Source organism: Procambarus clarkii, chromosome 37, assembly GCF_040958095.1.
Source record: "Procambarus clarkii isolate CNS0578487 chromosome 37, FALCON_Pclarkii_2.0, whole genome shotgun sequence".
Classification (NCBI taxonomy): Eukaryota; Metazoa; Arthropoda; class Malacostraca; order Decapoda; family Cambaridae; genus Procambarus; species Procambarus clarkii.
The window spans coordinates 5,448,959-5,476,701 of record NC_091186.1 but is presented as its reverse complement, the minus strand read 5'-3'; the positions used below and the strand labels follow the sequence as shown (position 1 = coordinate 5,476,701).

The 27,743-nt window shown below is 44.5% G+C and overlaps 1 protein-coding gene across 1 annotated transcript; it reads left to right on the top strand.

The window, feature by feature from the left end:
* The first annotated feature begins 64 nt into the window (after window positions 1-64).
* On the top strand, window positions 65-27,481 carry LOC138371932 (uncharacterized). Its single transcript, XM_069336980.1, has 3 exons — window positions 65-198; window positions 25,924-26,103; window positions 26,216-27,481. The coding sequence occupies exons 1-3, from the start codon at window positions 91-93 to the stop codon at window positions 26,723-26,725; spliced, it is 798 nt and encodes a 265-aa protein (XP_069193081.1). The 5' UTR covers window positions 65-90; the 3' UTR covers window positions 26,726-27,481.
* The last annotated feature ends 262 nt before the right edge of the window (window positions 27,482-27,743 follow it).

The following is a 27,743-nucleotide window of genomic DNA, read 5'->3' as shown; positions in this document are numbered from 1 at the left end:
TGTCACCATCCACCTGAGAGACTCAGCCTCCACCATTAATGTTTGTGTTGGTAATGACAGGTGCAGGAGACCATCAGGGAGGCCCTGGAGATGGTGACCACAGAGGCGGGTGTCACCATCCACCTGAGAGACTCAGCCTCCACCATCATGGAGAAGGTTCAGAAAGTGACTGAAGGAGCTCCTCAGACACAAGTGACTGTAAGTTCATGTTTCTATTAAATTTACAATTCCTTGTTGTTTGGCTCAGAACGTTAATTGTTTGCACAATCACAAAATATTCAGATTCCTTTCCGTAATAAATCTTATCTTATGGCGATTTTAATAGTTAAAACATTGGCGATATCCTGAACTAACCAGCCAACCATTAACACTCTAACAAATAAATAACTGCTGTGTTTACTAGTTGTGTTTTTGCGGGGGTTGAGCTTTGCTCTTTCGGCCCGCCTCTCAACTGTCAATCAACTGTTTACTAACTACTAACTTACTAACTACTTTTTTTTTTTTTTTTCCCACACCACACACACACACACACACACCCCAGGAAGCAGCCCGTGACAGCTGACTAACTCCCAGGTACCTATTTACTGCTAGGTAACAGGGGCACTTAGGGTGAAAGAAACTTTGCCCATTTGTTTCTGCCTCGTGCGGGAATCGAACCCGCGCCACAGAATTACGAGTCCTGCGCGCTATCCACCAGGCTACGAGGCCCCCCTCGTATGCTGTGTGAGATGTGAAATGTTCCTTGTGCCTGCCTCAGCCCTAGCAAACACAGTCTTTATGAGAAATGTTCCTTCTGCATGCCTGGGTCCTATAAAACACAGCTGTGAGGAATGATAAATGTTCCTTGGGACTGCCTGGGCGCAACGAAAAAAAATAAAAAAAGAGTCATCCAGTGCCATGGCCACCAAGCAAACACAGCTGTTTGGGATGTTCCGTGTGCTTTCCTTGGCCTCTAAAAAACACATCTGTTTTCTATTAGACATGTTCCATGTGTCTGCCTGGGTCCTGGAAACACAGCTTTGTGGGATGAGAAATGTTTCATGTGCCTTCCTTGGCCCTAGAAAACACATCTGTTTTGTATTAGAAATGTTCCTTGTGTCTGCCAGGTCCCTAAAATACACAGCTGTTTGGGATGTTCCATGTGCTTACATGCGCCTTAGAAAACACAGCTGCGTGGGACGAGAACTGTTCCTCGTGCTTTCTGGGACCTAGAAAGCTTAGTTGTGTAAAATAAGAAATGTTCCTTATGTCTGCCTGGTCTCTCGAAAACACATCTGTGTGGGATGAGAAATGTTCCTTGTGGTTGTCTGGGCCCCTAGAGAACACAGCAGTGTGGGAGGAGAAATGTTCCTGGTGCCTACTTATGACCTAGAAAACAAAGCTGTGTGGGATGAGAAATGTGCCTTGTGCCTACCTGAACTCTAGTAAACACAGCTGTGTGGGATGAGAAATGTGCCTTGTGCCTACCTGAACTCTAGTAAACACAGCTGTGTGGGATGAGAAATGTGCCTTGTGCCTACCTGAACTCTAGTAAACACAGCTGTGTGGGAAGTGAGGTGAACCTTGTGCCTGCTTGTAACCTAGAAACATAACTGTGTAGGATGAGGAATGTTCCATGAGAACCCAGCTATATGTGATGTTCCCTGTGCCTGCCTGGTCCCCTAGAAAACACAGTTGTGTGGGATGAAAAATATTCCTTGCCTGCCTGGTACCTGAAAAACTCAGCTTTAAGGAATGAGAAATATTCCTTGTGCCTGCCTGGGTCCTAGAAAACACAGCTTTAAGGAATGAGAAATATTCCTTGTGACTGCCTGGGCCCTAGAAAACACAACTGTATGGGATGATAAATAGTCTTTGTGACTGCCTGTGCCCTAGAAAACACAGCTGTGGGATGTTCCTCGTTCCAGCCTTGGACCTGGAAAACACAGCTGTGAGGGATGAGGGCCCTAGGAAATACAGTTGTGTGGGATGGGAAATGTTCCTTGCGACTGTCTGGGATCTATAAAACACAGGTTGTGTGTGTTACAAGATTGGGTGCTCTGTTGGGGTTAAACTCAAGGTAAGGGAGTTCCACCCAATGGGGGTTTAGGACAGGGCCGGCCCCCAGGAAAACAATTCCCAGCCAAAGAAATAATACCAAAAATGGTCTATCGTCTAGCATAGATCACCTAACTCTCATCACAAAGGGGTGATGGAAACTCCCGTTAACATTTGCTTTAATATAATTTATTAACCCTAAACCGCCAAGTGCAACATATACTTTACCTCCTCGATCTTACAATACTTTTTTGACTCCATATAGGCAGGAGACGAGAGTTACACACAGCAAAGTATAGGTAAAGTCTACGTTCCTTACAAGACAGTACATACCAATGAACTTAATATCTTTAACACGCAACACGTGTTCACTTGTCAGCTCAAAACAACTAAACACTTGGAACTCAAAATAATTGACTTGAGAACACAGACAAATTTACACTTAGAAGATCTAGGGGCACGTAACAACAATGGTATTTTACTTAACCTGGTATAGTGAAGATTAAGGAGAGAATAGAATAGAATGGAAGGAGGTTAAAAAGGGAGAGCCACACAAAACTATGTCCGACCACCCCTGAGTGTAGTTAGAGAAGACTGATTTTTCTCATGCGGCTTTTTGCCGGTGTGAACAACTGATCGTTCAGTAACATTTACTTATCCTCCAATATAATAATTAACTGCCACTATGCAGTTCTAAATATAACTAACATCCTAACTTTACAATACGTTAATAGAATTTTAACACAGTGTTCTTACACTCTGAGCATCTAAAGTGATCTGTTGGGTCACTATTGGGTCAAATGATCTGTTGAAAGCAGACGATGGTCTGCTTTCAGCCTCTGATACTGCTATTGAATTCAACAGGCATACCTTCCTTCTCCCCCATCCCCCAAGCCCTCCCTTCTCCCACATGCCCTCAAGTCTCTCCCACCCACAAGCCCTCCACTCTCCCCCACCCCACCTAAGCCTTCCCCTCTCCACCACTCCCCAAAACCCTCCCCTCTTCCTCACCCACCTGAGCCTTCCTTTTCCTCCCACGCCTCCCAAGCCCTTCCCCCTTTACTGCCCCCCATCCCCCAACCCTCCCCCTCTCACCCCCCTCAACCTTCCCCCTCTCACCCCCCCAACCCTCCCCCTCTCACCCACCCCCTCAAGCCCTTCCTCCTCCACCAGTCTCCCCGTACCAGATCCTCCCAGCTCCCCCTCACCCCAGACCCCACAGGTCCCCCCCAGAGGAGAAGCAGAAGAGAGTCAGTTTCAGGGTAATGTACTAGAACATAGATGGGATCACAAGCAAGGCAAGTGAACTAAGGGAAAGATCACAAGAAGTGAACCCAGATGTAATCGGACTCACTGAAAAAAAACTCTCTGGAATCATAACGAATGCCGTGTTTCCCCAGGAGTACACAGAAATAAGGAAAGAGAGGGAAGGTAGGGGAGGAGGCGGAGTGGCCCTACTCATGAAAAAGGAATGGAGTTTTAAGGAGATGGCTATCCCGGGCTGTGAGGGTTTCAGAGACTACATAGCAGGCACCATGACAATGGGAGGACCAAGAATAGTAGTAGCAGTAATATGTAACCCTCCACAAAATGACAGAAGACCCAGTCAAGAGTACGAAAACAACAACATGGCAGCTAACACTATAATTGAGAGGGCAGCCTCTTCTGCCTGTAGAAATAGATCCCACATGCTCATCATGGGGGACTTCAATCACGGAAGGATTGACTGGGAGAACAAGGAACCGCATGGAGGCAAGGATACGTGGAGAGCCAAACTACTGGAGGTGGTGACTAGAAACATTTTAACCCAGCATGTCAGAGAACCCACAAGGATGAGAGGAAATTACAATCCAGTGAGACTCGACCTGGTCTTCACCCTGAACAACTCTGACATAAGAGAAATCAGTTTTGAGGGCCCAGTAGGAATGAGCGACCACAGTGTATTGGTATTTGAGTACCTGATTGAAGAAGGGTTATTGAACTCGAGGAGGGATACCAAAACCAAAAGGTTAGCATACCGAAAGGGAAACTATGAGGAGATAAGAAAATTCCTAACAGATATAGCATGGGAAACAGAGCTCAGGAAAAGGACGGCCCAAGATATGATGGACTACATCACGCATAAGTGCAAGGATGCAGCAAGCAAGTTTGTCCCAGCCCAAAAGGAAAACAGTGAAATGAAGATGAGAAACCCATGGTTTAATCAGAGATGTAGGCTAGCTAAGCAGCAAAGTAAAAGGGCATGGAGAAACTATAGGAATAACAGGACACTGGAGAGCAGAGAAAGATACCAGAATGCCAGGAATGAATATGTCAGGATGAGAAGAGAGGCAGAAAGACAATACGAAAATGACATCGCAAGCAAGGCAAAGACTCAGCCTAAATTGCTGCATAGCCACATCAGGAGAAAAATAACAGTAAAGGAACAAGTTATGAAATTAAGGATAGAGGCAGAAGGATTCACTACAAATGACAAGGAAGTGTGTGAGGAACTGAATACGAAATTCCAGGAGGTCTTCACCTTAGAGCAAGGAGAAATCCCAGAGATGAGAGGGAATAGCTAACCAGGAACCACTAGAAGAGTTTGAGATTACCAGCAGGGAAGTAAGGAAGTGTTTACTAGAGTTGGATGTGACAAAGGCTATAGGCCCAGATGGAATCTCCCGTTGGATACTAAAGGAGCAGAAGAACTGTCCCTACCACTCTCCATAGTGTATAACAAATCACTGGCAACAGGGGGAACTGCCAGAAATTTGTAAAGCAGCTAACGTAGTCCTGATATACAAGAAAGGGGATAGACAGGAGGCACTGAATTACAGGCCAGTGTCCCTAACCTGCATACCATGCAAGCTGATGGAGAAGATTGTGCGAAGAAAGCTAGTGGAGCACCTGGAGCGAAAGAACTTTGTAACACAACATCAACATGGGTTCAGGGATGGCAGGTCCTGCCTCACAGGGTTACTTGAATTCTATGACCAGGCAACAAAAATAAGGCAAGAAAGAGAAGGGTGGGCAGATTGCCTATTTTTGGATTGTCAGAAAGCCTTTGAGTTTTCACGAAATAAATTGGCTTGATAATTGTCCTTCGGCCTTTAAACCAGTCTTGTACAGGAGATATGTAGATGACACTTTTTTGTTGTTTAGGGACCAATGTCATATTGAGAAATTTAGAGAGTATCTTAATGCACAACATAGTAATATACGGTTTACTGCAGAGTGTGAAGTTGATAATTCATTGTCGTTTCTTGATGTAAAAGTGAATAACCTTAATGGGTTCAACACTAATGTTTTTAGGAAACCAACCTTTACTGGTTTAGGTTTAAATTTTAATTCCATTGTTCAGGATATTTTTAAGAAAAATGCTATTAACACTCTACTGAATAGGGCCTTTGTTTTATGTTCTAATTGGAATAACTTTGATCAGGAAATTAATTTTCTTGTGAAATTTTTTTCAAATAATGGTTATCCTGTGCATATGGTTTATACTTTTATAAGGAATTTCTTAAATAAGAAGTTTCACCCATCGTGTAGGATTACTACAGTGGAAAGGGATCTTAAATATATTAAATTACCATTTTATGGCACTATTAGCTTTTCTGTAAGGAGTCGTTTGAGGAGACTGTTGCAGCAGTGTTATCCTAGAGTAGACTTTAGATTTATTTTTGTCAACACAAATACCATAGGCTCTTATTTTAAATTTAAAGATAAAGTGCCTACCCCCTTGTGCTCAAATGTCGTATATATGTTAAATTGTTCCAGCTGTAATGCTGGATATGTCGGGAGTTCCATTCGGAACTTTAAGATTAGGATACTTGAGCACCGGGGATTATCTTTTAGGACTGGATTACCATTGTCTAAACCAGTATTTTCGGAGATTAGAAACCATTGTTATGAGTTTGATCATTCTCTGCTGGAATCTGATTTTAAAATTCTGGACACTTGTATGAATGGCCAGTCAGATTTGAGAGTAATGGAATCCTTATATATAAAGGAGCTGCGGCCTCTGTTAAATAGCAACCTTTCAGCTGTTCAATTGTACACTGTATAGTGCACAGTAGGCCCTGTAATTTGATTTTTAGTTTATTTTGGTAGTTTAATTTTGTTTAGTTTACCATGTCTTTGCCCTTTCTTACTTATTTCAAGTCTTATCATTGTACATTAATATAATCTTTTATTTAGGATATATAATACATTTTTTGGTATTTAATTTTATTTAATATTCGAGTTTTTTATAAGATTTTGGTTAGTACTTTATAATTGTCGTTTATTCTGTTTGTATTTTACATACATTTTTTGTAGATTTGTAGTCATTATATAAATATTTGTTATAGTGTTTAGTATCTATGTACCAGGTATCAAGTTTCACTTCTGATCACTTCACGTAAGTTTAATAGAATGGTTTGTTTTAGTAGTTATAAATTTCATCTTGTAGTGTAATGGATTTTAAATTAGTTTTAATATATGTGACAGTTATTAAGTTTTATTTGTATTGATCACTTTAAGAGCGCTTAAGTGTTTTGTTTTTTAAGCATTTTCCTTTCTTTGATAGACAATTATATTCAGTATGAGTTCTTTGTTTACCAGCTATTTGATTGTGATTTCTGTTTTTTCTTTTAGATCTGATGATGAATACGAGAAGTATTCGAAACGTTATGTTTTTTAAAGTAAAGATTCTGATACAAGATGTTCAGTATATCCCTGGTTTTCCTATTCATCTTAAAATTAAGATTCCCGAAGGGAACATCGATCATAAATATATATATATATATATATATATATATATATATATATATATATATATATATATATATATATATATATATATAATATATATATATAATATATATATATAATATATATATATATATATATTTTATGGCACAACTCTCCTAAACACGAGAGTGAAGTATACAACTTTAGAACACTTTCCCACCAGGAGACTCGAACCCTAGCCAGCACAGAAGCCTTCCAGCAACTGGCATAAGGTGACTGGTGTTAAGGCGTACCTGTTATATATATTATATATATATATTATATATATATATTATATATATATATTATATATATATATATATATTATATATATATATTATATATATATATATATATATATATATATATATATATATATATATATATATATATATAATATATATATTTTTTTTTTTTTTAAATACATACAATAGGGAAGGGAGTACCACCTCTGGCTGGAAGAAGGGGGACCCATAGCCTCGGAGGAAACCACACATAACGCATTGGAGGGAATGTGGGTCCCCTCCAATACAGTTTCTGTGTGCTTTTCTCCTACCACCCCCTTCCCTTTTTTTTTTTTTTTTTTTTTTCCTTTATTGTGTATTTAAAGGTTACAAAACATACAAGACAAATGCCTAAAGGTTATGGATCTCTTGAAGCTCCTCCGCTTCTGGACAGGAACCGAGGACGCAGCAAGCATTTCCCCTCTGGATCGCCACACTGAGACGCTGAAATAAAAAACTGGAAGCCCTTGGGTCTCTGGTGACGTCAATGAGCTTGGACCCCAATTCCTTGAGAAATCCCTGGCCTTGAGAAATCCCTGAGAAATGGCTAGAGAGAGGTAAAGCCACACAGACCTTCCTGGGAGAGTACCCTGGGCCGACAGTCTAGTAGCAGATCTATGGGAGTAGCAATCTTCTGGCTACAAACAATATATAATACACCCACTGAACTGCATTGCTGGGGTGCAGATATAATAACCCAGCTGGCGACCTTGTTAAGAAGAAGATAGAGAAGACAGGCGGGAAAGGAGTTCCTGCAACCTTTTTGTCTTTGCAACCCCAGCAAAAACTATATATATATATATATATATATATATATATATATATATATATATATATATATATATATATATATATATATATATATTGGTAGCAGTCTTTCCTGTAGACATATATTATTAAATATGACCGAAAAAGTAAGAATAATAATTCTTAGAATCAAACTTTCATTTTCCGTGTTGAAAAAAACACGGAAATTATCGGTAGATACAGCGATAGCAGGCGGCTTGATATCTGCGAGGCACTACACATTAAGAGGTCGACACCAGCAATCAACAGCCAATTAATGCACAACTATATTCTACCCACTTCAAGACTCCGCACCAATATAGAAGCATCAAGAAATATGGGCCAATAGGCCCTTTGCAGTTACTTCCATTCTACCCTTTAACTTACTAAATATTATACCCATTGTTTCGTGTTCTGTCTTGTGTTAAAAGTTTGTTTTCACCTCATCCAAAACTGTTGTAACATATCACTTCACCCAAATGCAGGTATAAAATCAAAGCTGTTTAAACTCTGTTTAGTGTTTGCAGGATATAGTTGTGTGTGTGTGTATAAACTAAAGTCTTTGAAAATGTAATAAGTTATTACGAAACGCGTTCAAGTGTCGCGTCAGACTAGAAATAAAAATGAATTTTGGAGAATTGATTTTTCAATTACCATCAACAGTGAAAAGAACCATAAGAAATATTGAGAAAATTTGTGTTAGAATTATTAACCTTACTTTTTTGGTCATATTTAATAATATATATATATATATATATATATATATATATATATATATATATATATATATATATATATATATGTCGTACCTAGTAGCCAGAATGCACTTCTCAGCCTACTATGCAAGGCCCAATTTGCCTAATAAGCCAAGTTTTCATGAATTAATTGTTTTTCGACTACCTAACCTACCTAACCCAACCTAACCTAACGTTTTCGGCTACCTAACCTAACCTAACCTATAAAGATAGGTTAGGTTAGGTTAGGTAGGGTTGGTTAGGTTCGGTCATATATCTACGTTAATTTTACCTCCAATAAAAAAAAATTGACCTCTTACATAATGAAATGGGTAGCTTTATCATTTCATAAGAAAAAAATTAAAGAAAATATAATAATTCAGGAAAACTTGGCTTATTAGGCAAATCGGGCCTTGCATAGTAGGCTGACAAGTGCGTTCTGGCTACTAGGTACGACATATATATATATATATATAATATATTTATATATATAATATACATGTCGTACCTAGTAGCCAGAACGCACTTCTCACCCTACTATGCAAGGCCAATTTGCATAATAAGCCAAGTTTTCATGAATTAATTGTTTTTCGACTACCTAACCTACCTAACCTAACCTAACCTAACTTTTTCGGCTACCTAACCTAACCTAACCTATATAGGTTAGGTTAGGTTAGGTAGGGTTGGTTAGGTTCGGTCATATATCTACGTCAATTTTAACTCCAATAAAAAAAAATTGACCTCATACATAATGAAATGGGTAGCTTTATCATTTCATGAGCAAAAAATTAGAGAAAATATATTAATTCATGAAAACTTTACTTATTAGGCAAATCGGGCCTTGCATAGTAGGCTGAGAAGTGCGTTCTGGCTATTAGGTACAACATACATATATATGTATATGACAATGTCAGACCACGGAGGAAAATGAAACAGGAATTTCCTTAAGTACTTTCGTATATTAAATACATCTTCAGAAGGAAGATGTATTTAATACATCTTCCTTCTGAAGATGTATTTAATATACGAAAGTACTTAAGGAAATTCCTGTTTCATTTTCCTCTGTGGTCTGACATTGTCACATTCTTAATCACGTGTTTATTTTCGTGATATACACATATATGTGTATGTGTATATATATATATATATATATATATATATATATATATATATATATATATATATATATATATATATATATATATATATATATATATATATATATTTTATTAAATATGACCGAAAAAGTAAGATTAATAATTCTAACACGAATTTTCTCAATCTTTCGTACATTATGCTTCACTGTTGGAGGTAAATCAAAAATCACTTCTCCAAAATTCATTTTTATTTCTAGTCTAGTCTGACGCGACACGGGCGCGTTTCGTAAAACTTATTACATTTTCAAAGACTTCACAAATACACAACTGATTAGAACTTGCGTTTCCCTGATTTTATATCTACATTTGAGTGAGGTGGGAAGGGTGATGTGGCATTACATTTGAGTGAGGTGGGAAGGATGATGTGGCATTAGAGGATATTAATAGGGTATTAAAAGTATCAACACAAGACAGAACACGAAACAATGGATATTGAAACAATGGATATATCGGCTTCTCCAATGGTTTCATCGAAGACATCATAAGAAGGAAAGTGAAAAGCCATGCAACCTCCGAAGAGACAACTAACACAACACCTATACCCCCTATTAGACTATTTTACAGGAACTTCTTTTCCACAGCTCATAAAACAGAGGAAAGGGTCCTGAAAGATATTGTTAATAGAAACGTTATCCCTACAGACAAAAATCAGAGGATACAACTGACGATTTACTATAAAACCAGAAAAACGGCCAGCCTACTCATGAGAAACTCTCCAGACACGAAACAGAACGCTTTAAAAGAGACTAACGTCGTCTATGCCTTCAAATGCCCACTTGGGGACTGTAAGCTCCAAAAAACCCAGTATATAGGCAAGACAACAACATCTCTTTCTAGGCGTTTAACGATGCATAAACAACAGGGCTCCATTAAGGAACATATAATCTCTTCCCATAACCAAACCATCGCCAGAGAAATCCTAGTAAACAACACAGAAATCATCGATAGATACAGCGATAGCAGGCGGCTTGACGTTTGCGAGGCACTACACATCAAGAAGTCAACACCAGCAATCAACAGCCAATTATTGCACAACTATATTCTACCCACCTCAAGACTCCGCTCCAATATAGAAGCATCAAGAAATATGGACCAATAGGCTTTCTACAAACACTTCTTTTCAATATCCATTGTTTCGTGTTCTGTCTTGTGTTGATACTTTTAATACCCTATTAATATCCTCTAATGCCACATCATCCTTCCCACCTCACTCAAATGTAATGCCACATCACCCTTCCCACCTCACTCAAATGTAGATATAAAATCAGGGAAACGCAAGTTCTAATCAGTTGTGTATTTGTGAAGTCTTTGAAAATGTAATAAGTTTTACGAAACGCGCCCGTGTCGCGTCAGACTAGACTAGAAATAAAAATGAATTTTGGAGAAGTGATTTTTGATTTACCTCCAACAGTGAAGCATAATGTACGAAAGATTGAGAAAATTCGTGTTAGAATTATTAATCTTACTTTTTCGGTCATATTTAATAAAATATGTCTACAGGAAAGACTGCTACCAAAATATACTAATATATATATATATATACATATATATTGTCACGGGGGGTGGGCCGGGGCACTGCTAACACTCGGCTGCTAGGGGCTCAAAAGGCCGAATACTCAGCCCTTCCGACTCCCGGGATTCACCAGAGTCTCCTTGGTCACACAGGAGAGGACCAACAATGCCCACCTCCGCAGGTCTTTGCCTCCACTACAAAAGGGGTGCCACTGATTTACCCTGGAAGCCCTTCAGTCAAACACGGGGAAACTGCTATTAACAGTTCCGGCCTAGACCCGTGGAGGAGTGAAGGAAGACTCAGGCTTACCTTATAACAGTAACCTCCCAGAGTCTTGCCTGCCAGACAAAAAGGTTGCAGGAACTCCTTTCCCGCCTGTCTTCTCTATCTTCTTCTTAACAAGGTCGCCAGCTGGGTTATTATATCTGCACCCCAGCAATGCAGTTCAGTGGGTGTATTATATATTGTTTGTAGCCAGAAGATTGCTACTCCCATAGATCTGCTACTAGACTGTCGGCCCAGGGTACTCTCCCAGGAAGGTCTGTGTGGCTTTACCTCTCTCTAGCCACCACGTTACTAGTTGCCACCATTCAGGCACTGATACTGATCGGATGGCTAAGGGTACACTTTTATATAGGTCCGTGCTGTCTTTACCACTCTCCAGGCAATAAGAACTTCTATAGAGAACGTAGTGTTCCCTAGGTGGTACTATGATAACCTTCGTGTATGCTCATAGAAAAATATTATAATGGAGACACACTTAAACACAATGATAAAAGTGTGAATTTACTGATGCAAATTACATGATCACACATACAATCACAAGTAATACATGAATATGAAAATAAGGATAATAAGTTTGGAGATCGTCAGCCTCTTCTTCCACGACCTCCAACCTCCTTCAACTGGGCAGAAAGACAGGAGTCCCACACTCTCTCACAGGAGGGCCTCTTCACCACGTCGGCGCCTCTTCTTCACTGTCCTGCCATCCATACACACTGTCCCCTCTGACAGTCCTGGACACAAGCTGCCTTGCAGCCTATTCTACTACTAAAGTATTAATGTCCTATTGCCACATACATAAGTAAATATTGTGGTCTAACTAGCCTACTCACACAAGGGGTAATGGGAGCGAAAATGATCTACCTTACATTCCTGGCTCACGTCGCCTGTCCCTCGATGGTGTGAGGTTCCCACGCTTCCTGAGTCGATCCTTGACGATCCAGGAACGTTCCACAGGTCCTCAGGTGTCGTGGAGCCTTCGCGTCGTCGCCGTTCCAATCCCTGAGATTCAGCTACCCCAATCCTGGTTCATCGATGGGCACTGAGCTAATCACTATTTTCCCACACTCGCCCCTTCCACAAGGCATTGCTCCTTGCCCTAGGCACGGTGTCGTCCTTCCAAAACCTTCAGTGGATGTGACCCGGTCACAGGTAGGCTTGCCCGCCACACCTTTCCAGGCCCTCAACCTCCAGCGTCGCCGCCCAGCGTCGTCGCCGAATATTTTTTAAGTTTGGCACTCTTTTGCTCAATAAACTTGGTTTTTTTGCTTCCCAGAAGCGCGGGGTCTCCAATACGTAAGATGGGCTGCGATAGCCAGCTCTAATCCACTAAGAAAGGCTTGTAGAGCCTCAAATCCTTGAGAGCTGACCGAGGTGCGTCCTCTCGCCTTCACGGTCAGGTCAACTCTGACGTTGGCGCCGCCCGGGGCCATGATTGGTCGCCCGCGACCTAAGTCGGCCAATCCGCGATCGGCTAGTGTCCCTTCCAAAAGTCATATCTGCAGTAGGGGATACTCTTTCATTTTATATCAGGGCGCCAATTTCCCCTTACTTACAACTTATAATGTAACTTTCTCCCTTAACTGGCAGCCGGTCTGGTCGCCACATATATCAATAGACTCCCTGAACCTCAGAGAATCAGTTGAAAGAGCTGATATGACTCTTAAAGCAGGCTAACGAAAGAAATAGGAGAGGGCACCGTAACATACCCCTCCCCTTAAAATAAGAGTCATATCGGAAGAGCAGCACTCAAAAGGGCAACCTATGCTCTTGCTCCCTCCGTTCCTGAAGTGTCACTCCTCCAGTTGGTGACGTGGCTCGTACCACCTTGCCAGTCACTTGCCTCATTATATCTCCACCTCACATAGGACCGGGTGTGATGGGTGTTCCCTGAACACCTACAAGAAATCCTCTCTCCGTGGTTACGAGTGTACTCCAACGGCTCGTTACCACTGTAAGATTCAGTGCATGCAGCGCCTCCACCGCGTCGTGCACTCCGAGATAGTCTTGCACTTCCACTGCGTCCTACAGGTACTCCATGTTTCCTCTCATGAGCTCCTCTTCGCCAATCTTCTCTCTTCTCGGTTCCTCTTCTCCCATAGGTGCGTTGTCTCCCCACAGTGACACTTGTCACCTGTACTCCATCCAGCAGCTGCCTCTCTTCCTCACTAGGCTTTTGCGATGGCCCAATGCCCCTCTGGTTAGGCTGGCGCCTACCCTGGGTGTACCTATTCCCTGCTTTCTTCGCATTGCCTTTCCTATACCATTCGCTCCTTCTTTCCCAACGAACATTTTCACTCCTCCATGAGATTCTCTTCCCTACAGACGTCTTCTTCGGTTCGTGGTTGGGCTCATCCACCTCCCTGTGGCTCACCTCACCATGGTGGTTCATCTTGCACCTACCACTATTCATCTGGCTGGCATAGGGTGCACTGCGTCGTGGCTCCTCCACTCTGCCCCTCACTGCCGTTCGCTCATCCACTGAGCTTACTTTATTCACGTTTCTGTGTGGAGGGAGTGCGGTCTGCAGCCTCTTCACCGCCCCAGGCGTTTGTACAGCTGCTCCTCGCCACTCCTCCACACGCATCATCAGGCTTAGTCGGAGGTCCCCGTCGGGGTTTTCCACGATCTCTGACGACCTCTCTGCACTCTCGCCCTCGTTGTCGTCGTCTCTGGCGACGTTTCCCCTGGCGAAGTCGGCTTCCTCACTACCATCTGGAACGACCGATACCTCACCTGGCAGGGTTGTACCGCTGCTTGCAACATAGGCACTTCTGGCCCAATCGGGTTGTATCCTGCCTCCTCCGAGGTCATTACCCAGCACCAACTGTACATGCTCTAGGGGTAATTTAGGGGCTACAGCTACTATAGCTTTCTCGACTCCGCAGTCGGCAATCAGCTGTACTTCGTGAAGTGGCAACCTGTATTCCTCCCCCACACTGCGTATCCTCACCACTCCCACAGGTGAATCATTAAATTCCTTGGGGAGAATACTCCTGGTCACCATACTTATGTCAGCACCCGTATCTCGAAGAACGGCAACCTCCACTGGGTCTGACTTTTCAAACTTCATGTTGGCCTCGAAAACGAAGGGATGTTCACCCAACTTCATTTCCCAACCATTCACGTTGGGTCCACTATAATATGGGGTGTGAACAAACACTCTCTCCTCTTCCAACATTAGTCCCATATTCCTTTGGTGCTCCTCACACTCGCGGACATAATGTCCTCTCACACCACAGTTGAAGCATCGGCTGCCTCCCCTGGGCGGCCACTCGCCAGTCCCTCTGGCGGTACCACTTGCAGACGTCCCCTGGGTCCTACTCGGACTCCCTGTCGTCGTGTCCGGGACTGCAGCACTTGCTCCCGAGCTAGGTCCACTGCTCACAGCTCTCCGCATCCCTTGAGCTCTTGAACTGGGTTACTTCATCGGGCACACTACTCTTGGGAGAGTCCCCACCCGTCCTCGCCCCTCCTGAACCCCTAAAGTTCCCTCCCGACCTGGGGTAAGGCGAGTGTCTGGGCGGCCCCTCCCTCCTGAGATATAGTGCCTCCTCCAGCATGTCGGCTCGGTCCGCTGCAGCCTTCAGGTCCTTAATACCTGCTTCTCTCACCCTTACTCGCAACTCAGGATGAAGCATTGACATAAACCTCTCCATCACTATCAGTCGTTTGATATCATCCGCCGACTCCGCTTCCTCCGCCTTCAACCATCGTAGGAATTTCCGTTCCATATCCCTGGCGGTCTCGGCGTAAGTCTTTCCCGACGATCTTGTACACTCTCTGAACCGCTTCCGGTACATTTCCGGAGTCAGCCGGAATGAGTGGAGCACTGCATTCTTAATCGCGTCGTAACTGGTACTCTCCTCTAGGTCCAGCATGTTGTAGGCTTCCCGGGCCTCACCAGTCAACCTGCCCTGGACCAGAGCAGCCCAATCATCTTCCGGCCACTCCTTCAGAGTTGCTATCCGTTCAAAGTGTTCGAAGAACGCCTCAGCTTCTTGTGATACGAACGTAGGCAAGTCACGTTCCCTTACCTTGAGGTCATCCCGCCGTGCAGGTAGTGAGGGCAGACCACGTTCAACGCGACGCAATTCGACTTCTTTCTATGCCTTTATCTCCTCCAGTCGCAGTTGTCTCTCTCCTTCTTCTCGCTGCAGCCGAGCTTCTCGCTCCTCTCGCTGCAGCTCAGCTGCACGTTCCTCTCGCTGCAACTCAGCTGCACGTTCCTCTCGCTGCAGCTTCAGCCGTGCTTCTCGCTCATGTTCCTCTCGCTGCAGCTCAGCTGCACGTTCCTCTCGCTGCAGCTGCAGCCGTGCTTCTCTCTCCTCTCGTCGCAGCTGGGCTTCCAGTTGCATCTTCATTATTTCCAGTTGCAGGCTCCTCTTACTACAGCTGGACCTTCCACTGCTCCCATGTTCACTGTGAATTCTCTCCACACTGGTAGGTGCTTGGGGTGGCTCTAGTTGGGACGGTTCACCTTGCGACGGCTCTCCTCGGGACGGTTCCTCTTGAGATGGCTCCTCTCCCGTCGCCTCCTCTCGAGCTGTGAGCTGCGCCATGATCTCTATCCTTCGCTCCGCTACCTTAGTCGTCCTCAACCTGATCCCAAAGTGGTTTGCCACTTGTTGGAGCTGGGCCTTGGTACACTCCTCCAAAATTCTCTCGTCCCTTGTGTCAATAAATTTCTTTACTTTGTCCTCCTCCATCTCTATATCATTGAGCATACACGACAGCACAGACAAGTTAGTAGGCACTAATTTCACCGTTTCAGTCCCTTAGCTGGTTGAGTAACAGTACTACTGAATTCACTGGCCACACTGTATTAGTACCCTGGCAACACTTGTCTTGAAATTTGGGCCACACTGTAGCTTGATCCACGCTTCCTGGCGAAGTTCCCAGTTCTTGGCTACCGGGGTTCGAATCCTGGCAAGGTCGCCAGTTCTCTGTCACGTGGAGGTGGGCCGGGGCTCTGCTAGCACTCGGCTGCTAGGGGCTCAAAAGGCCGAATAGTCAGCCCCTCCGACCTCCGGGATTCACCGGAGTCTCCTTGGTCACACAGGAGAGGACCAACAATGCCCACCTCCGCAGGTCTTTGCTTCCACCACAAAAGAGGGGTGCCACTGATTCACCCTGGAAGCCCTTCAGTCAAACACGGGGAAACTGCTGTTAACAGTTCCGGCCTAGACCCGTGGAGGAGTGAAGGAAGACTCAGGCTCACCTTATAACAATAACCTCCCTGAGTCTTGCCTGCCAGACAAAAAGGTTGCAGGAACTCTTTTCCCGCCTGTCTTCTCTATCTTCTTATTAACAAGATGGCCAGCTGGGTTATTATATCTGCAACCCAGCAATGTAGTTCAGTGGGTGTATTATATATTGTTTGTAGCCAGAAGATTGCTACTCCCATAGATCTGCTACTAGACTGTCGGCCCAGGGTACTCTCCCAGGAAGGTCTGTGTGGCTTCACCTCTCTCTAGCAACTACGTTACTAGTTGGCACCATTCAGACACTAATACTGATCGGATGGCTAAGGGTACACTTTTATATAAGTCCATGCTGTCTTTACCACTCTCCAGGCAATAAGAATTTCTATAGAGAACTTAGTGTTCCCTAGGTGGTACTATGATAACCTTCGTGTATGCTCATAGAGAAATATTATAATGGAGGCATACTTAAACACAATGATAAAGGTGTGAATTTACTGATGCAAATTACATGATCACACATACAATCACAAGTAATACATGAATATGAAAATAAGGATAATAAGTCTGGAGATCGTCAGCCTCTTCTTCCACGACCTCCAACCTCCTTCAACTGGGCAGAAAGACAAGAGTCCCACACTCCCTCACAGGAGGGCCTCTTCACCACGTCAGCACCTCTTCTTCACTGTTCTGCCATCCATACACACTGTCCCCTCTGACAGTCCTGGATACAAGCTGCCTTGCAGCCTATTCTACTACTAAAGTATTAATGTCCTGTTGCCACATACATAAGTAAATATTGTGGTCTAACTAGCCAACTCACACAAGGGGTAATGGGAGGGAAAATGATCTACCTTACATTCCTGGCTCACGACGCCTGTCCCTCGATGGTGTGAGGTTCCCACGCTTCCTGAGTCGATCCTTGACGATCCAGGAACGTTCCACAGGTCCTCAGGTGTCGTGGAGCCTTCGCGTCGTCGCCGTTACAATCCCTGAGATTCAGCTACCCCAATCCTGGTTCATCGATGGGCGCTGAGCTAATCACTATTTTCCCACACTCGCCCCTTCCACAAGGCGTTGCTCCTTGTCCTCGGCACGGTGTCATCCTTCCAAAACCCTCAGTGGATGTGACCCGGTCACAGGTAGGCTTGCCCGCAAAACCTTTCCAGGCCTTCAACGTCCAGCGTCGCCGCCCAGCATCGTCGCTGAATATTTTCCAAGTTTGGCACTCTTTTGCTCAATAAACTTGGTTCCTTTTTGCTTCCCAGAAGCGCGGGGTCTCCAATACGTAAGATGGGCTGCGATAGCCAGCTCTAATCCACTAAGAAAGGCTTGTAGAGCCTCAAATCCTTGAGAGCTGACCGAGGTGCGTCCTCTCGCCTTCACGGTCAGGTCAACTCTAACGTTGGCGCCACCCGGGGCACTCGGTGACGTCACGGCGGCTGTCTTCCACAACCTCCAACTTATAATGAAACTTTCTCCCTTAACTGACAGCCAGTCTGGTCGCCACATATATCAATAGACTCCCTGAACCTCAGAGAATCAGTAGGGAGAGCTGATATGACTCTTAAAGCAGGCAAACGACAGAAATAGGAGAGGGCACCGTAACAACATGCTATGGTAACAATAATGACGACGATATTGCAGAGACGATGATGTTAAGATGAAAGGCGAAAGGAGCACAGGTAATCCTCACTAGCTTCTCAAAGTTCACTGATGGGTGATGGAGCAGTGGCGAGGTGAGTGGCGGCGGTGATGTTGGTGGCGGAGCTGGTGACGTCATCATTCAAATGCAGGTTAACACAAATTGTTCTTTAAAAACTGCACAACACATCCGATGATCAGTTGAAACTGGAGACGACGATTGCACTAGCTGGTACAGTACAGGCAAACACGCACACAAAGCTTGTTGCTCGTGGCTTGTGGGTGGCGGTGGGTGGCTCAGGAGGTCCCAAAATGGCGTGGAAAATTCAAAAAGGTTGGCGCTGGAATTGTCCTCTCCCATCACTGATGAAATAACGTTCTTGCTGCTAAATATCGTGCCTTACTTCTGAGAACGTTGACCTAGAGCAGTGGTTGATGGCAGGACCTCGAAATTGTACAATATTTGAGAATATTGACGATGCGTGGGTGTAGCGGCTGGCGGTGGCGGCTGTACTCACCTAGTCACATAGTTGTACTCACCTAGTTGTGTTTGCGGGGGTTGAGCTCTGGCTCTTTGGTCCCGCCTCTCAACCGTCAATCAACAGGTGTACAGATTCCTGAGCCTACTGGGCTCTATCATATCTACATTTGAAACTGTGTATGGAGTCAGCCTCCACCACATCCCTTCCTAATGCATTCCAATTGTCAACCACTCTGACACTAAAAAAGTTCTTTCTAATATCTCTGTGGCTCATTTGGGCGCTCAGTTTCCACCTGTGCCCCCTTGTGCGTGTGCCCCTTGTGTTAAATAGCCTGTCTTTATCTACCCTATCAATTCCCTTTAGAATCTTGAATGTGGTGATCATGTCCCCCCTAACTCTTCTGTCTTCCAGCGAAGTGAGGTTTAATTCCCCGTAGTCTCTCCTCGTAGCTCATACCTCTCAGCTCGGGTACTAGTCTGGTGGCAAACCTTTGAACCTTTTCCAGTTTAGTCTTATCCTTGACTAGATATGGACTCCATGCTGGGGCTGCATACTCCAGGATTGGCATGACATATGTGGTATACAAAGTTCTGAATGATTCTTTACACAAGTTTGTGAATGCCGTTCGTATATTGGCCAGCCTGGCATATGCCGCTGATGTTATCCTCTTGATTTGGGCTGCAAGAGACAGGTCTGGCGTGATATCAACCCCCAAGTCTTTTTCTTTCTCTGACTCCTGAAGAATTTCCTCTCCCAGATGATACCTTGTATCTGGCCTCCTGCTCCCTACACCTATCTTCATTACATTACAATACATTTGGTTGGGTTAAACTCTAACAACCATTTGTTCGACCATTCCTTCAGCTTGTCTAGGTCTTCTTGAAGCCTCAAACAGTCCTCTTCTGTCTTAATCCTTCTCATAACTTTGGCATCGTCCGCAAACATTGAGAGAAATGAATCTGTACCCTCCGGGAGATCATTTACACATATCAGAAACAAGATAGGACCGAGTATAGAGCCCTGTGGGACTCCACTGGTGACTTCACACCAATCGGAGGTCCCACCCCTCACCGTAACTCTCTGCTTCCTATTGCTTTGGTACTCCCTTACCCACTGGAGCACCTTACCAGCTACACCTGCCTGTCTCTCCAGCTTATGTACCAGCCTCTTATGCGTACTGTGTCAAAGGCTTTCCGACAATCCAAGAAAATGCAGTCCGCCCAGAACTCTCTTTCTTCCTTAATCTTTGTCACCTGGTCGTAGAATTCTATTAAGCCAGTCAGGCAAGATTTACCCTCCCTGAACCCATGTTGGCGATTTGTCATGAAGTCCCTTCTCTCCAGATGTGTTACCAGGTTTTTTGTCACGATCTTCTCTATCACCTTGCATGGTATACAAGTCAAGGACACTGACCTGTAGTTCAGTGCCTCTTGCCTGTCGCCCTTTTTGTATATTGGGACCACATTCGCCATCAGTCATATTTCTGGTAGGTCTCCCATCTCCAGTGACCTACTATACACTATGGAGAGTGGCAAGCAAAGTGCCTCTGCACACTCTTTCAGTACCCATGGCGAGATCCCGTCTGGACCAACAGCCTTTCTATCATCCAGATCCTGCAGGTGTCTCTTGACCTCCTCTCTCGTAATTTCAAACCCTTCCAAGGCCGCCTGGTTTACTTCCCTTTCTCCTAGCACAGTGACCTCACCTTGTTCTGTTGTGAAGACCTCCTGGAACCTCTTGTTGAGTTCTTTCACACCTCTTTGTCATTCTCTGTATACCTGTCCTCGCCTGTTCTAAGTTTCACTACCTGTTCTTTCACTGTTGTTTTCCTTCTGATGTGACTGTGGAGTAGCTTTGGTTCGGTCTTGGCTTTGTTTGCTATATCATTTTCATAACTTTTCTCTGCTTCTCTTCTCACCCTGACATACTCATTCCTGGTTCACTGGTATCTCTCTCTGAATCCTGGTGTTCTGTTATTTCGGAAGTTCCTCCACGCCCTCTTGTTCAGTTTCTTCGCTTCCATACGTGCCCTATTATACCATGGATTCTTCTTTTGCTTCTCGGATTTTTCCTTTAGGGCCAGGGTTTATCTGCTTACTGCCTCATGACACTTTTGGGTTACATAGTCCATCATATCTTGTACGGACTTAGCTCTGAGGTCTGTGTCCCAAGGTATTTCCCTTAGGAAGTTTCTCATCTCCTCATAATTTCCCTTTCGGTATGCCAGCCTTTTGTTTCCTAGTTCATTTTTGGGGGAGATAATTCCTGGCTCTACCAGGTACTCAAAGTTCAATACACTGTGATCACTCATTCCCAAGGGTGCTTCCATCTTGACTTCCCTTATGTCCCACTCATTTAGGGTAAATATCAAATCAAGCATTGCTGGTTCATCTTCTCCTTTCATTCTTGTTGGTTCTTTGATGTGCTGGCTTAGAAAGTTTCTTGTTGCCACGTCTAGCAGCTTAGCTCTCCATGTTTCTGGTCCTCCATGCGGGTCTCTGTTCTCCCAATCTATCTTCCCATGGTTGAACTCTCCCATGATTAGTAGTCCAGATCCATTCCTGCTAGCAACAGAAGCTGCTCTCTCTATTATGTTAATGGTGGCCATGTTGTTTCTATCATATTCCTGTCTGGGTCTTCTGTCATTTGGTGGTGGATTATATATGACTACGACTATAATGTTTTGCCCTCCAGTTGTTATTGTACCTGTTATGTAGTCACTGAAACCTTCACATCCCTGAACAACCATCTCCTCAAAATCCCAGCCTTTTCTTACCAACGTGGCTACACCACCACCACCTCTTCCTTCTCTCTCTCTTTCCTCATAATATAATAGTCCTGTGGGAACACTGCATTTGTTATGGTTTTCGGACCAACAGCCGAAACCGACCAACAGCTGTGGATGGCGTGGGGAGGTTACTTGATTTTGGGGCTGAGAAAAAAAAATCAAACCCACTGCTGCTACCAGTATTGGTTACCGTGTTGTCCGTGCTTGTCTGGTTGAGAAGAGATACACACTGGTTCACTTCAAGTAGTTTATTGAGTAAGGTACTTAAGATAGATGTAGAGCACCGAGGTCCTGGGGTCCCACCTAGCTATAGGTCTGTGAGAAACGTACTGCTTACTTGATAACGGTCACTTCCGCTCTATGGGAATGACGTCAGAGGCCTACTGGTCCTGGATTGGCTATACACCCACTGCCTTACAATTTAAGGGCAAACATTTCCACGTGCGATAATGGGGCTAACTCTGTCAACAGGTGTTAAAGGGACTGACACTGTCCACATGTGATAATGGTGCTGACACTGTCCACAGATGATAATGAGGAATGACACTGTCCACTGGTAATGATGCCGATGCTGTACACTGGTAGTGATGCTGACCCTGCCCGTTGGTAATGGTGCTGACGCTGTTGCTGACGCTGTCCATTATCAGGGGTTGGGAGTTTTAGAAACTGGATACCGAACTTAACTGATACTTTACTTACTGACAAACAGAGACCCTAACTATGGGATAAAATAAGACCGACCACGGCAGCCGTACTGTTACTGTTGTCAATCAATCAGCTATGGACACTGGAGTGCATATAATAAGTTGGGAGATCACCTTGCAATCACTGTATACTTGGAGAGGGGTTAAATGTCACCTTTATTTGGGGTTATTACTGATCTCTGTCAACCAATATGCAACTGTTTCTCTCCCTCTCACTCTCTCTCTCTCTCTCTCTCTCTCTCTCTCTCTCTCTCTCTCTCTCTCTCTCTCTCTCTCTCTCTCTCTCTCTCTCTCTCTCTCTCTCTCTCTCTCCCCCTCTCTCTCCTCTCTCTCTCTCTCTCTCTCTCTCTCTCTCTCTCTCTCTCTCTCTCTCTCTCTCTCTCTCTCTCTCTCTCTCTCTCTCTCTCTCTCTCTCTCTCTCTCTCTCTCTCTCTCTCTCTCTCTCTCTCTCTCTCTCTCTCTCTCTCTCTCTCTCTCTCTCTCTCTCTCTCTCTCTCTCTCTCCCTCTCTCTCTCTCTCTCTCTCCGTCTCTCTCTCTCTCTCTCTCTCTCTCTCTCTCTCTCTCCGTCTCTCTCTCTCTCTCTCTCTCTCTCTCTCTCTCTCTCTCTCTCTCTCTCTCTCTCTCTCTCTCTCTCTCTCTCTCTCTCTCTCTCTCTCTCTCTCTTTCTCTCTGAAACCTCACCCAGGACAAGAGCAAAAATCAGTTGTCAACAGAAAAATATTTATTACAAGAAAACACATAAATAGAAATATATACATAATATTACGGTAAAGTACTTTATCTATCAACTAATTAAGTGAGTTTACTGCAGATTTTTAGGACATGACGACACTGGCCCTCTGACACTCCAACATGACGCTACTCTTGGTCGTCCAACAAAATCCTTTAGGATTGTCTCTCAAAGCTTCTTTCAGTCCTGACTTGAACCCACAAAGTCGCCTGACAGGCTTCACACAGAAACACCTGCTTACTTGCCTCCACTCGAAGGAGTATCTCACATTTGAGTCCACATAAGACACATTAGAGTCTACACACACTAGGCTTCAGGTCGCTTCTAATATCTTCAAAATCACTGAGAAATGAAGTACGACGTCCCTGCAGCTTCCTCACACCTGATAGCAAGTAACCTTCAATCAACCACTAAACAGGGAACTATATTCTTTTCTCTTCCCAGGAGGTCAACGACGTACATTCATTCTTGACGACTGTAGCAACTCAAGTGACACGTCAGACCTCCGTCTGTTTCACATCACGTCATAAAATGTCAACTTCTCATTTCGAATATCTTCTATAAGATGCTTGTCCTCTGCTTGCATTTTTCTCAGTCATAATTCACTGAAGATTACTCAATTAACTTTCTTCCCCTGACTCCATAATCTCTGCTCAGGTGGGCAGAATAACTCTCACCAAGTTGACTCGCTTTACTAGGCTACCTGGCGTTCATAACACCATATATGATACTGGTGCTGACACTGTCCACAGATGATATTGGTGCTGACACTGTATACAGGTGAAATTGGTGTTGACACTGTACACAGATGATACTGGTGCTGACGCTGTCCACAGGTGATAATGGTGCTGACACTGTCCACAGGTGATAATGGTGCTGATACTGTTCACAGGTGATAATAGGGCTGACACTGACCACAGGTGATAATGGGGCTGACACTGGCCACACGTTATAATGGGGCTGACACTGACCACAGGTGATAATGGGGCTGACACTGGCCACAGGTTATAATGGGGCTGACACTGACCACAGGTGATAATGGGGCTGACACTGTCCACAGGTGATAATGGGGCTGACACTGACCACAGGTGATAATGGGGCTGACACTGTCCACAAGTGATAATGGGGCTGACACTGTCCACAAGTGATAATGGGGCTGACACTGACCACAGGTGATAATGGGGCTGACACTGTCCACAAGTGATAATGGGGCTGACACTGTCCACAAGTGATAATGGGGGCTGACACTGGCCACAGGTTATAATGGGGCTGACACTGACCACAGGTGATAATGGGGCTGACACTGTCCACAGATGACACTGGCCACAGGTTATAATGGGGCTGACACTGACCACAGGTGATAATGGGGCTGACACTGTCCACATGTGATAATGGGGCTGACACTGACCACAGGTGATAATGGGGCTGACACTGTCCACAAGTGATAATGGGGCTGACACTGTCCACAAGTGATAATGGGGCTGGCACTGACCACAGGTGATAATGGGGCTGACACTGACCACAGGTGATAATGGGGCTGACACTGACCACAGGTGATAATGGGGCTGACACTGACCACAGGTGATAATGGGGCTGACACTGTCCACAAGTGATAATGGGGCTGACACTGAATACAGGTGATAATGGTGTTGGCACTGTCCACAGGTGATAATGGGGCTGACACTGACCACAGGTGATAATGGGGGTGATACTGTTCACAAGTAATAATGGGGCTGACACTGTCCACAGGTGATAACGGTGCTGACACTGACCACAGGTGATAATGGGGATGACACTGACCACAGGTGATAATGGGGCTGACACTGACCACAGGTGATAATAGTACTGACACTGACCACAGGTGATAATGGTGCTGACACTGACCATAGGTGATAATGGGGCTGACACTGTCCACAGGTGATAATGGGGCTGATTGACACTGATCATTGGTGATAATGGGGCTGATACTGTTCACAAGTACTAATGGGGCTGACACTGTCCACAGATGATAACGGTGCTGACACTGACCACAGGTGATAATGGGGATGACACTGACCACAGGTGATAATGGGGATGACACTGACCACAGGTGATAATGGGGCTGACACTGACCACAGGTGATAATAGTACTGACACTGACCACAGGTGATAATGGTGCTGACACTGACCACAGGTGATAATGGGGATGACACTGACCACAGGTGATAATGGGGCTGACACTGACCACAGGTGATAATAGTACTGACACTGACCACAGGTGATAATGGTGCTGACACTGACCACATTTGATAATGGGGCTGACACTGACCACAGGTGATAATGGTTCTGACACTGATCACAGGTGATAATGGGGCTGATTGACACTGATCATTGGTGATAATGGTGATTACACTGTCCACAGGTGATAATGGTGCTGATTGACACTGATCATTGGTGATAATGGTGATTACACTGACCACAGGTGATAATGGTTCTGACACTGATCACAGGTGATAATGGTTCTGACACTGATCACAGGTGATAATGGGGCTGACACTGGCCACAGGTGATAATGGGGCTGACACTGGCCACAGGTTATAATGGGGCTGACACTGACCACAGGTGATAATGGGGCTGACACTGTCCACAGGTGATAATGGGGCTGACACTGGCCACAGGTGATAATGGGGCTGACACTGACCACAGGTTATAATGGGGCTGACACTGACCACAGGTGATAATGGGGCTGACACTGTCCACAGGTGATAATGGGGCTGACACTGACCACAGGTGATAATGGGGCTGACACTGTCCACAGGTGATAATGGGGCTGACACTGTCCACAGGCTGAGGACCTCCGCAGGATGAGTGAGCCCGTCAAGAGGCTGGTGGAGGCTGGCCGGGTGTTGGCCGTCCAGGAAGACCAAGATGGCCGCCGCTCCGCCAGGATAACTCTACAAGACGGACAGCTGTACCTCCACCCACTCCTGCGTCAGCCCACGCCCGCCCACGCCCACACCCTCCAGGTAACTTTATTACTCACAGTAGTCGTGCTGACATTACTGACACTGAGTTGTGATAACTAATATATAACATTTACTATACAGGTTCCCGCGTGATTTATTATATTTCCTGCAGGAGAGTGAGGTTGTGGGCGTGCTTGACCCCTCCTGCACCCTGGCGTTCCTTGACCTCGGGTGGGCGGGGTCAACTAGAGGGCGGGTCACCATCCGGCTGACCCCTGACACTCCGCTGGCCAGACAGTTTGTGTTGTTGTGTACGGGCCAGCGGGGCCCCAGCTACCTCAACACTAAACTGTTGTGGGTGAGGGCCAAGGGTCGCTCGGGAGAGTGTGTGGATGGTGGTGACTACGAGAGTAATGATGGTGAGGGAGGAGCCCCGTTGCTGCCTAACCTAGAAGGGCGGTACCCAGCGTCAGGCCGGGCAGGAGCTGTGTGGTGCAGGTGGCTAGATAGTGTCTGGAGTGCCCAGTTCGCCATCACCACCAGGGACCGTCGGGGTGGTCGCCAGTGGTCACATGTCTTCGGTGAGGTGGTGAGTGGTCTAGGTGTGGTGAGGGCAGCAGTCAACCACAGTGACATCACGGAGGTGACTGTGGTGGACTGTGGTGTTGTGCTGCCACTCTAGTTCACTGTACCATCACCATCACTACTGTGGTGTTGTGCTGCCACTCTAGTTCACTGTACCACTGTCATCACCATCACAGCTGTGGTGTTGTGCTGTGTTACGGACCTAGTAATTACTTGGTTCTCACAGATAGTTAAGGTAGAATATATTCATCCCATCAAAGTTTGTCAAGTATGATTTATGCGAGTGAAATTTACATATTCAAATTCAAATTCAAATTCAAATGTTTATTCAGGTAAAGTACATACATACAAGGGGTGATACAAATATTGATGAATTTATAGATAGAGCTAGTACATACAATGCCTAAAGCCACTATTACGCAAAGCGTTTCGGGCAGGAAAAACACTAAATACTAAAATTTATTACTAATTGAGATTAAAGTATAAAATGTGTTGAGAAAATATAAAAATAAAAAATGGGGGGTCATGGCAGAAAAACAGCAAAAATACAATTTGGTCGACAAACAGAATTGTTTAAAATAACAGACATTGGATGACATTATAGGGGTAAGGTAGGATACAGGGAGTTAATTAGGTAGTGCTTAGTTTGTATCTTAAACTGGTTGAGAGAGGTACAGTCTTTAACATGGTTGGGAAGGTCATTCCACATTCTGGGTCCCTTGATATGTAGAGCATTTCAAGTTTGATTAAGTCGTACTCTTAGAATATCAAAAAGGTATTTGTTTCTTGTGTGGTGCTCATGGGCTCTGTTACAACCTTCAATGAACCTTTTAAGGTCAGGATTGGCATTACAGTTCATCGTTTTATATATATATATATATATATATATATATATATATATATATATATATATATATATATATATATATATATATATATATATATATATATATATATATATATATATATATATATATATATATATATATATGTCGTACCTAGTAGCCAGAACGCACTTCTCAGCCTACTATGCAAGGCCCAATTTGCCTAATAAGCCAAGTTTTCATGAATTAATGTTTTTTCGACTACCTAACCTACCTAACCTAACCTAACTT